We start from the raw sequence: 12,594 nt of genomic DNA, 5'->3' as shown, positions 1-12,594 counted from the left end.
CTAATGGAGTGGGGAAATTAAGCTAATTAATATCAGCAAAGTACTGGAGAAACTCAAGGGACCAAAAATCAACATCTCCAGGACTTGATTGCCTACATCCTATGGTTCTGGAAGAGATAGCTGTAGAGCTAGTGGATGTGCTGACTATGATTTTTCAAAATTCCCTAGATTCTGGAATAGTGCCAGCAAATTGGAAGCAATACAAGGAGAGAGAAAACAAGGACTACAGACCAGTTAGCCTGACATTAGTCATTTGGAAAGTGCTGGAATCTATTAATAAGGAAGTATTAACAATGCACTTAGAAAAGCAGAGCATGATTAGAACAAGTCAACATGGTTGTATGAAAGGGAAATCCTGTTTGACAAATTCTTAAAGTTTTTTGAGGATGTAATTGGTAGGGTAGATAAAGGGGAACCAGTAGATGTAGTATACTTGGATTTCCAAAAGGCATTTGATAAAGTGCCACCCAAATGGTTAATACACAAAATAAGAGCTCAGGGAGTTGGGGGGTGATATATTAGTATGGATAAATGATTGGTTAACAGACAGGAAGCAGAGAGTAGGAATAAATGGGGCATTTTCAAGTTGGCAGGCTGTGACTAGTGAAATGCTACAAGGATCAGTGCTGGGGCCTCAGCTATTTACGATCCATATTAATGACTTGGATGAAGAGAAAGAGAATAATGTATACAAGTTTGATGATAATACAAAACTAGGTGGGAATGCAAGCTGTGAGGAGGTTACAAAGAGATATAATAAAAGCAAAATACTGCGGATGCTGGAAATCTGAAACAAAAACAAGAAATGCTGGATTCACTCAGCAGGTCTGGCAGCATCTGTGGAAAGAGAAGCAGAGTTAACGTTTCGGGTCAGTGACCCTTCTTCGGAAGGATATAGACAGGTTATGGGAGTGAGCAATAAGGTGGTAGAGGGAATATAATGTGGGGAAATGTGAAGTTATTGACTTTGGTCATTAGAATAAAAGGTGTGAAACTGTAAATGTTGATATTGAGAGAGACTTGGAACACACGAAGATAGCATGCAGGTACAGCAAACAGTTTGGAAAGCAAATGGCATGTTGGCCTTTATTGCAAGGGAATTGGAGTACAATAAATAAGTCTTGCTACAATTGTACAGGGCTTTGGGGAGACCATACCTAGAATACAGTGTGCAATTTTGGTCTCCATATTTTGTTACAAAGGTTTCCATTTTTTGTTAAAACTTAAGAATCTATATTTTAAAAAATGGAAAAGGATTTCATGGATGCTGGAATCTTGAAGAAGCTAAACTTTGGGCGTTTTTTAAAAAAAAGGGAAGGTCAACAGAAGGTTGACCAATAAACAAGGTTTTACTGGAAGGCACATGATTTCAAGTAAACACAGCAGGGGGTTGTTTTATGACCTGAAGAGCTAGTTGCTTATTGACAAGTCAGGATTTATGGCTGTCATAGGACTTGCCTCTGGGAAGGTTCTTGTTTCATTTTGAACTGTTAAAAAAAGCCAGTTGGTTTCACAAAAAACAGGCAGTTGGAGTTTGATTATTGACCTACCAGGAGAACAGAAGATCCAGCCAGCCCATCTTTCCCCCCTGAAAAGCCAATCCTGCATCAAGTTGTACTGTTGCCTCCTGTATTTGAAGAAATCCTGAATATTTGCAGAAACCTTGCATCTTTGAAAACTTAGCATCGAATATGTGAGAATTGAAACCTTTGTTGCTGCACACCTGATGCAAGACCTATGGGAAGCCATCTGTGCTCAAGCTCTTTGAAAGTCTATCCAAATGGACCATCAGCCTCGCCTGGAAAGAACTGTTCTAGGAAGACTCCTAGTGGCAGCTGCCTATTCGCCTTTAGGACACCTCACCAAAACAAAGGATTTCCTTCCACACCTTCTTTTAAGCCCGTGTTTTTAAAAAAAATTCCTTCTATTTCTTTGCAACAGCTGTAAACAAAAATCCTTTTTCTTCCCAGTTAACTGGTTATGTGTGCGTGTGAGGGGGCTAGGACAAAAATAAGGGACTTTACTATTTCAATTTGTGTGTATGTTTACTTCATTATTGGATAAGACTTGGTTTATAATAAATGGATAATTTAGTTGCTTATTAAAGAAGCCTGGTTGGTGTGCTTTATTCTGGGGATAAATAGAGTATCTGAGTGTCTGTTTCGGTAAGTGGGAAAATTAAAAAAATGTTGTGAACTGTGGAGAAATGGGACTGAATTAACAGTGCACTCCTCTCACCTTGGTCGTAACAATTTAAGGAAGGATGTACTTGCATTGAGGCAGTACAGCAAAGGTTCACAAGATTACCTGGGAAGAGAAGGTCTATGATGAGAGGCAGAGTAAATTGGGTCTATATTCTCTGGAGTTTAAAAGATGAGAGGTGATATCATTGAAATATTCAAGATTATGAAGGGGCTTGACAGGGTAGATACTGAGACGTTGTTTCCCCGGCTGGAGAATTTAGAACAACAGGGGCACAGTTCCAGGATAAGGGGCTGATCATTTAGGACTGAGATGAGGAGACATTTCTTCGAAGGGTTGTGAACCATCGGAATTCTCTACCACAGAGGGTTGTGTATGCTCCATTGTTGAATACATTTAAGGCTGAGACAGATTTTTGGTCTCAAGGAATTTGGGGCGCAGATGGAAAAGTAGAATTGAAGCCCAAGAGCCATGATCACATTGAATGGCAGAGCAGGCTTGATAGGCCATATGGTCTACTCCTGCTCCTATTATATAAATATAAAAGCAAAGACTGGGAATAGTCTATGATGGATTCTTGGCTTCAGTCAATCTGGTTTTCAGCAGGTGGCTTTGTCTTTGACTTCGATACAGTGATGTGTTAATTAAGCTAGAAAGACTTTGGAAAATGTAAACACTAGACACTGACTACATTCCCTACTAGTAGAAGCAGAGTAATTTTAAAAGGTCAAGCTATTTGCTGTCATTGTGCTCATCTTTTTAATATCTCAATAAATCTAGTTAATTTGCCTGGCTTGAATGCAATATGTTGACATAGGTATTAGTAACCTCAGCTTATATGAAGCCCAAAGGGTACAAGGTCACTGCAGGAGCAGAAACCTGCAGGGTTGCAGCTTCTGGTTGATGAATATGTTTACAGGAAATGCAGTGGGACTGTTGAAAGAGGGAACAATTGTTAAGGAAAGGAGGAAAAATAGAAAAGGGTAGTGAACAGTATTATATTTAGTCACGTTGGAAGTAAAATCTAAATGTAAGTAGCAATATGGTTTATCGTTATTTTTTTACTTCAATGACTTTTGTTGAATGTGACTCATACCAGGTAGGAGGATGCCAGATCAGATCCACCATATATGTTCGACATCCCTGGTTTAAAGCATGCTCAAAATTTGTAACATGATACTTCAGCACAAAGGGTTAGTGAGTTGTGTGCTTTTCTATTGGAGCACATCTCATTTTACAATGAGGTCAGGCAGTCCTGAGATCACATCCACCACCTTTTTCTAAAATAATGCATGAGGTTCACCTAGCTCAGAAAACAGCACCAACATTTTCAGCTACCTTGCTTCATCTGATTAGAAAGCTAACATTTACATACTAATCTGTATTGAACCAAATTTTTACATCAATCCAAGCATTACAGAAATTATACTACAGGTCATCCCATCCGTAAACAAAAATTAAATGGATTTAAATGCCTTGGGGCATTTTACTACGTTAATGGCATTATGTTACTAAGTATCATCACCTCATTCCATGACAATATGAAAGGCACAATTCAACATGGTGGCTCCTCATCAGACCCCTTTCCTATCCTGAGTGGCGTGAAACAGGGCTGTGTTCTCGCACCCACACTTTTTGGGATTTTCTTCTCCCTACTGCTTTCACATGCGTTCAAGTCCTCGGAAGAAGGAATTTTCCTCCACACAAGATCAGGGGGCAGGTTGTTCAACCTTGCCCGTCTAAGAGCAAAGTCCAAAGTACGGAAAGTCCTCATCAGGGAACTCCTCTTTGCTGACGATGCTGCTTTAACATCTCTCACTGAAGAGTGCCTGCAGAGTCTCATCGACAGGTTTGCGGCTGCCTGCAATGAATTTGGCCTAACCATCAGCCTCAAGAAAACGAACATCATGGGGCAGGACATCAGAAATGCTCCATCCATCAATATTGGCGACCACGCTCTGGAAGTGGTTCAAGAGTTCACCTACCTAGGCTCAACTATCACCAATAACCTGTCTCTAGATGCAGAAATCAACAAGTGCAGGGGAAAGGCTTTCACTGCTATGTCCAGACTGGCCAAGAGAGTGTGGGAAAATGGCGCACTGACACGGAACACAAAAGTCCGAGTGTATCAAGCCTGTGTCCTCAGTACCTTGCTCTATGGCAGCGAGGCCTGGACAACGTATGTCAGCCAAGAGCGACGTCTCAATTCATTCCATCGTCGCCGCCTCCGGAGAATACTTGGCATCAGGTGGCAGGACCGTATCTCCAACACAGAAGTTCTCGAGGCCGCCAACATCCCCAGCTTATACACACCACTGAGTCAGTGGTGCTTGAGATGGCTTGGCCATGTGAGCCGCATGGAAGGTGGCAGGATCCCCAAAAACACATTGTACAGCGAGCTCGCCACTGGTATCAGACCCGTCGGCCGTCCATGTCTCCGCTTTAAAGACGTCTGCAAACGCGACATGAAATCCTGTGACATTGATCACAAGTCGTGGGAGTCAGTTGCCAGCGTTCGCCAGAGCTGGCGGACAGCCATAAATGCGGGGCTAAAGTGTGGCGAGTTGAAGAGACTTAGCAGTTGGCAGGAAAAAAGACAGAGGCGCAAGGGAAGAGCCAACTGTGTAACAGCCCCGACAATCAAATTTTTCTGCAGCACCTGTGGAAGAGCCGGTCACTCTAGAATTGGCCTTTATAGCCACTCCAGGCACTGCTCCACACACCACTGACCACCTGCAGGCGCTTACCCATTGTCTCTCGAGATAAGGAGGCCAAAGAATGGCATTAAATAAATGAAAGTTGTTGTAACCTGAGTAGTGAATTATATCACCTTTTATTTCTCACTAGCAGAGCAACACCTATTAGGGAAAGACAAGAGTCCATTTCTCTTATGCAGTGGCCCCTTGTGTGAATATGTACAGGGTTTTTCAAAAGTCCTCTATAAGGAGAATTCTCCGGAGAAATTCTCATGTTTTGACAGAGATTGTGTGCTGTAGTGATCCAAGGTGACCTGAATGTGTAGGATACGTGTCTCACTTCCAGTTCCTGGATTACTTTGACACTATACCTATTTGTATGTGGACACTGAATGTCTTTACAAAAATGAAGGTTGTATATATGGAGAGCTAACGTCACACACTGAAAACTTTTGTAATAGTCAATTTACTGAAGATTTGTTTTGTTAGTAATCTTGAAAAACTGCATAGAGTTAACTCACCTCTTCTCTCCCCTTGCCAAAAATTAATCGAGGGTTCAAAGTTGTGAATTATAGCAAATTAACACTTGAAAAAAATCTGCATATTTGTGTACTTTGCACTGTAAATGCTAAATATATGATGGAAAAGTTAGTACCTTTTTTAAAATCAAGAAAAAAAACAAGCAAAGATTTTCTCCATTTTATTTATAAAAAAACAAACTAACATTGCCCATAAAACAAAGCTAAATGCATACACCAGCAAATCAAAAGTAGTTAGTACATCAGTAAGTGGTTTTTGACAGCAAACTTGCAATGGTAATCTCTGTACTATGAAAAGTGGAATTCAGTTACTTATCAGCGTTCTATTAAGAAACTTGGTCTGGAAATCTAGATTTAGATATCTAATCAGCAATAAGCCCCCCAGACAAATAAAGTAGGTAAAAATATATTCTAAAATTAATGTGTTGGTCTTTACTGCCAGTGTCACTGCCGGTTACTATATCATTTCCTTGATGTAGTACATCAATATTACTGTTTCATTATATATTCTAAATTAAACTCATTTGCCCAAGCATGTCATAGACACTGGTAACTGGAGCCTTCCATTTTGAATTTAAGGTAATTCATAGGCTAGCTATATTGCAGCAGAAATGCAAGAGAGGCATCTTTTTTGTCAGAAAATAAAAAGATATAAAGCATATCAATTTATTGAAAAAGGCTTGAAATGGAGAGCAGAGAAGCACGATTGTCATTTAGTAATTGTTTTTTGGCCTATATTCAATATTCCCCTTTACACAATCACTTGAGCACATTAAAAAAAAATTCCATATATTATAATGAAACTTATCCCACTGAGAGGCACATTATAATTCAAAGAATAGTTTTATCTTTTGACTACTCAATGCAATAATTTTTTGACACCAACAGTTTTAATAAGTTTATGTAAGATTCATAAATAAAAACTGGTTTCATTCTTATAATTAGTATTGTAATGCTTGTTGTGACACTGAAACAGAACAAAGATTCCACATTGGACAATGTGCCCACCACATGTTACATCATAAATGGCATGAAGCAAGTACTTACAGATTAATCACATTCTGCCTTTATTTCCTCATTATAAACAAACCTTTTTCTCAAAGTTTTAAAGATTGAAATTTCTATAATTTATATATTTACTTTAAGTGCAGTTCTACAGCTAGCAAGTTAATGTGGTCTCTGCATTACAGGGAGGGTGCACTCAACTTAGAAGGGTTGTTACTCCATTTGCAACAAGGTGCAATTTATCCTCAAAATGCTTTATTTTCTTTTGCACCTTCCTAAATTTCTTCTCTTACCTGGTCTCTCCTGAAAGCGTTGGCCAATGCTAGAGGTACTGTCACAGGAATTCCCCTGCTATTTCGCCCAAACATCCATTTCTCAAGTGCGAGGCAGGGCAGTGAGTGGCAGTCGGCTATTGGATTAAGAGGGTATTTCAGATAAGCTCCATCCTGCTCTCACTCAACAGGGTCACTGGGCAGTAATCAGGAATGAGAATCCTAGTTGATAATTCTCTCAAGCTCAGGAATGCAGAAGCTAACAGTTGTATCTCTACTGCAGACAGCAGTTTGAGATGGCTAACTCAGTACAGTGTAGGAAACAAAGGGTGCTGTTTTCTGGTCCCAATATCTTACCACATTTATCCAATAAACCAAAGAAGCCCAAGGAACATATTTTTACATCATAAAAACAGAAAGTGCTGGAAATACTCAGCAGGTCAGGCAGTATCTAGGGAGAGAGAAGCAGAGTTAACGTTTCAGGTCTGTGACCTTTTATCAGAACTCTGATGCTGCCCGACTTGCTGAGTATTTCCAGCATCTGCAGTATTTTGTTTTTAACATATTTTTACATCTTCACATTGATCAATTTTTCTGTATCCCTGACTCTACTGTGAACTGATAAGATCACAAGTTGTGCATTAAGCTGGATATGCTAATGCTGAAGTCAGTGGTTTGTGGTAATAGCTGGTTTATCTGAACTGCTGCTAATTTTAAAACTAGTTGCAAAGAGTGTTGAGTGTGTACTAGATCTTACAGTTTTTGAAAAAAAACTTTTATCATTTGAAGGAAGTGCTTTTACTTTGTAGCTGCAAACTGTATTGGCTTAGCTGGTCCTATCTCCATCAGACAGATGCAGCTGTACAACTTACTTCTGTTTTGCTCTGGGGATATAGCCCCATAGATTTTTTGTCTGCATTGCAATACTTAGTTTACAGAGGTTTCTGATAAAAACGTACTGCATCAACATTAGATGCTGCTCGTGTAAGGTACAGTTTAGACCCCAAATAATGCTGCATCTTAGACATCTGACTTTAAAGGAAGTGTTAACGCCTCTGCCAATATAAGGTAGGTGCCTATGAGTACTTCTATGGGGATCCTGTTGGGTTGTCTACAGTAACCGTATACCTTATAGTTAGCTACCAGTATTAAGAGGCAACACTCAAATATTCGACACATTTTAAAATCAGACAGGTAACATGATTGGATAAAAATAATGTTTTCAAACCTGCTTCTTTTGCTTAATATTTGAGAAGGGTGGAAGATCCAACTCAATTTAAATTAAAAACAATCGGTAGCTTACCCTGATCTATTATTGGCTACTTCACCACTAGCAGTGCACTTCCTATCGTCGCTATCATAGGAAATTTTCAAGTTGCATGTGCTGCAGCAATAGTTTTTGGGTTATATTTCATTAGATGTGAACTGCTCTTTCACATTTATTGCAAAGCCATAGCAGTACAATTTGATTTTAGGTTCATAGCTATCAAACACAAAATTACAAAATAATCACAGCTTGGTTTCCATTCTTTGCTCGCCACTGTTACACATTGAGAATACAGATACTGGAGTCATTCTTTTAGTAGTAAAAATGAGTAACGGGAAGGTAATCGCTTGAGGCCCTATTTATTTTTCAACCAAAAAAACTCAACACGCATTTTTAAAACCTTAGACGTCTCCGGTTCAGGTAATAAAGTGGCAATCGATCCAGTTTTTTATAATCATAAGCAAGCAGCAATGATGAGAAAGTCTCAATTATCCCCTAAAGATTAGTGAGTAGTCTGCACTTTCTACCACAGTCACTCATTTTCTATGTATACAAACAGCCAAATGCCCAATATGACAAGGTATAAGGTCATGTTAGTTACTTCAATTTTTAATGGGGGGGGGGGGGGGGGGGGGGGAAGGAAGGGGGAAGGAAGGAGAGAGGGGGAGAAAGGAGAGAAAGATTGGTGGATTAATGCACAAAAGAAAATCTGCTCATGATGTGAACTCTTTCCCCACACCCTCAAAAATTGTCACATTTATTTAAAAACTACAGTGGAACTTCTTATCCATCTGCCAGATTTTTTGTGGGACAAAGCCTTGTGCAAGCTCTCATCTCACTGCATAGCCTGCTAATGTTTCTTTTGTTATTACCTATACTTGCCTTTGTCCTGTGCCTTGGATATTATACCCAGGTCAAAATTCTGGGGATTCTCAATTATGTCCCAATTTTCCATCATCAACCAGGACTTGTTCCACTATGGCAGATAACAGAGGTTCCACTGTGACTCTGCATCTAAAGAACAAAATGCAATTTACATGATCATTCAAAATTCTTCTAGCCCAGACAGTTTCTGTATAGAGTACAGGTCAAACTGGGAAGACAAAGAAACCACTTCCATCATCTTCCCAACAGTCTTCACTGATGTTAAAATGTAACATACGCTCAATCATTTGGAAATCCTAAAAGGAATTTAAAGGAAGCATTTAAGCACACATTAATCCCTTTTCTTTTCTACAATGCTTTTCTCTTCCAGTTCTTCATCATTGTGCTCCTTTGAATTTTCTTTAATTCCATCATCATCTTTGTGATGATCATCATTGTTTTCCTCCTTTTCTTCGTCACTGGCTTCTGCATCTCCCTGCTCAATGGCTTCATTGTGAAGCAGTTCTCCTTCTTCTGGCTCATATTCCCCATCAGCTGACCAGATTCCATAACACATGATGCTGATAACACCCAAAGGTAGACCGAAGAGAAAGCAGCCCAGCAGAGGAGATGTCTTAAAAACAGACTAAATAAAGCAGAGGACACAAAAAAAGATCATTTTTTTGCCTCCACATATGAACAATAGCAAAACAGTTTAAGGGATTCTATTCAACACATTTTCTAAAATAATTGCTGAATGAAACTGGAGTCAAACAATGCAACAGTTTTACAACACCAAGAACAGTCTTGGACAAAGACATAAATGACATCCTTGGTTACTCTGACTGTGGTTGTGTTTGTTACGATTTGGGGTCTTCTCTACCTTCATCAGACTCGGACCTTCATTTTTATAGATAAGCCCAAATTTCAAATACCTTTGAGAGGATCCTCACTAGCATTGATCTAGGTAACATTTTGGTGTCATGCAAGATGACCAACAGAAGCTTTCTGTTAATTACTTTTAGCTACTGGAATTTTCCTATACCTCGGTAAGCTCTCTCTCCCAATTTCGAGAAACATTTGAGCATCACAACATCAGACTTCATTTTACATTTAAACAATTAAGAAAATTGAACAAACTATGAAAAAGCAAATAGTGTGCACGTAATACATAATTGATCCTCCAAGTCACTGTATGGGGAGTTGTACCTTTGTAAAGCACCATGGGATGTTTTTCTAGAGTAAAAGGAGGGAATGGGGTTTACAGTGTCAGCAAGCATGGCGGCCAGACAGGGTAGTTGGCTGGTCAGAAGTTTAGCTGGAATGGGTCAAGGGAGCAGAAATTAGGTGTCACAGACAAGATGAGCTTGGAGTGGGGAGAAAAGAGAAACTTTAGAAAATTGTGGATTCAGCCTAGGGCAAGAGGTCTGGAGGAGGCTTGGCCTGCTGGGTAAGTAGCTGAACAGATGACATCAATGATGGTGACAAAGAAGTCCAGGAGCTCCTTACAATTGTTGTTGGATACTATCGTGGAGGAGCAGGGGGAAAAGGGATTTATGGAGACTATTGATAGTGGAGAAAAACACTGGATCATTTTGGCAGAGAACGAGCCCACTAATGTTCGATGTGGTCCAGCTAGCTGTGGTGATGGATGGCTAAACCAGATGTGCTCCAGGGTTCCGATTATGGTACAGGAGAGTTAAGGTATTTTAAAATTATATATTCCAAGGTTCATAAAGTTATGGGTTATTTATTTTAAATTATAGTACAAGCTTTTTGTGTTAATAAAATGTGATTCCTATCAAAACACAAAAAATTCTTATGGGCCAAAGTCCTTATTTTATATTATTGTGCAAAGGTTTGCACCACAACTTTGCTTCCTTTATTCTTACATTTGTCCCCATTACACAGACAAAGCAAAGCAAAAATATGCTGGGTGGGCTGAAAACAAACACTATTTGGGAAGGAGGAAGGAAAACTTTATTTTTAAGCTGCCAGTGCACTATGTACCATTTCTGTAAGGCTTTATGTGTTTTTTTCTTTAAATAAAAATTTGTTGAAAATTGTTAATTTTGGACTTTTTTGTAAGCAAGGGACAACAAATTGTAGAAATGTGTTAAATGATGAGAAGTTTTCCTGTGATAATGATAAAAATTCAAAAATACATTTAAAAACCCTCAATTATTGTATTGTACGTTTTAGCCAAATGAATCAACATACATAATGCATAACAAGTCTTCGAATATTATTTTGATCAAGTAGAACTTCCAGAAAGCACGCCCCTAATAACATTAAATTTGAGTGCAGGATGAAAGAAAGATGATATGTGAATACTTACTAATATGGTGGATTTTCCATCATATAACAATCTTCTTACACGATAATAGAAACTGTCTCCTCCTTGTGCCTGAAAATCAGGTGCAAGAAATAACTGGATTTACTGCCAAACATAAAAACATAACTGCAAAAGAAATAGAATCTTTTAGAAATAAAAAAAAACTGGAGTTAAATGCAAGACAGTGAATCAGGCCTGGATGCTGAACTGAAAATTTGCACAAACCTCTCAAATTTACAGTATAATTTAGTTCAAGGAAAGTGGTGGCTTTTGGTGCTCTTCAAAAATAAAGCTAGAAATACCTATTGTCTGATTTTTAAAAGTTTAAGATGGAGTCAGAAGTCAGGTGATCTCACATCCACTCTGCTTACAGACAAGACAGAAATCTTGGTTACCAGAACAGAGATCCCAGATTAAAGGCTTTTTTTGAAAAGCAGAGACTGCAGGGGTATAACACCTGAAGAACAATGCGTTTCACCCTCCCAGACTTTCAGATCGTAAACAAGGAGTCAGAGGATGTAAATGTGCATGGCAGCTGCTAACATCTAGAAACAATGGAAAGCCTGGGTGGCTCTGCTGAAGCCCGACTTGTGGACTTTGCAAATTGGAAAAGGACAATGGGCTATTGACTTTTGATTCTGGATAAATTTAACAGATTTTCTGAAGGCAAACAGGCTGTACAGGAGACACCAGCGGTGGCAACCTCAAGGGAGAAAGAAAAGGAATACCTGCTCTCAGGAAAAACTGATACAGCAAAAGGCTGCAAACACTTGAACCTGTTTTGAAAGTTGAGGTTTACGGAGAAGCAAAAGACCAACAGGATCATTAGGGATCACCTTATTCATGATGCCCAGGTTGAAAGTTCTTGGGGAAGTGAGTGAAGAGGACATTTACTTTGAGAAAGGACTGGGAGATCAAACATAAGCAATTGGGAGGAGTTTTAGGACTTTCAACCACAAAGAGTTTGCAATCAGAGAGGGCTGTCCAACATACAAGTGTGGTGTGAGGTTTTCAAATTTTTTAATTAATAGGGATTTCTTTTAGTTTAGTTGTTATAATAAAAGTCTTAAAATGTGAAATCTTTCAAGTAATTCTTTAAATTGGTCTGGGGATTTCATATCTTGTATTTTAGTGTTACCGGACTCATTGAAGTAGCAACAAATTAGGGGCACGTCCGGGATACAAACTCAGAGGCTAGGCTAGAATTTTCCAGAGTTTAAATGAGCAAAATTTCACATTTACTTCAGCAGGGTTCAGTGGGAAATCAAATGAGTACCATTAATGTACAAGAATTTGTTGAGAGAAGATTTGACTCAGAAGATTTGCAGCAGTTGAGAAAGGTCGATTTGGTTCGTGATAGCGGTGTAAGGGTTAATATAAGCCCAGCAGCTAGGAAAGCAGAGGTAATCCAAGG

At 39.1% G+C, this 12,594-nt stretch overlaps 1 protein-coding gene across 1 annotated transcript in view; it reads right to left on the bottom strand.

Moving 5' to 3' along the window:
* Positions 1-5,582: 5,582 nt before the first annotated feature.
* LOC137370139 (protein disulfide-isomerase TMX3-like) overlaps positions 5,583-12,594 on the bottom strand; it is a 171,029-nt gene continuing 164,017 nt past the window's right edge. The window contains exons 15-16 of the mRNA XM_068032348.1: positions 11,184-11,252; positions 5,583-9,491 (exon numbers count right to left, since the gene is read on the bottom strand). Of these exons, the coding sequence (XP_067888449.1) occupies positions 9,198-9,491; positions 11,184-11,252 (363 nt within the window). The 3' untranslated portion in view covers positions 5,583-9,197. The remainder of the gene's footprint in view (positions 9,492-11,183; positions 11,253-12,594) is intronic.

The sequence above is a fragment of the Heterodontus francisci genome, chromosome 5 (assembly GCF_036365525.1).
Source record: "Heterodontus francisci isolate sHetFra1 chromosome 5, sHetFra1.hap1, whole genome shotgun sequence".
Classification (NCBI taxonomy): domain Eukaryota; kingdom Metazoa; phylum Chordata; class Chondrichthyes; order Heterodontiformes; family Heterodontidae; genus Heterodontus; species Heterodontus francisci.
Note: the sequence above shows the minus strand (reverse complement) of the source record. Positions and strands in the feature narration are given on the sequence as shown.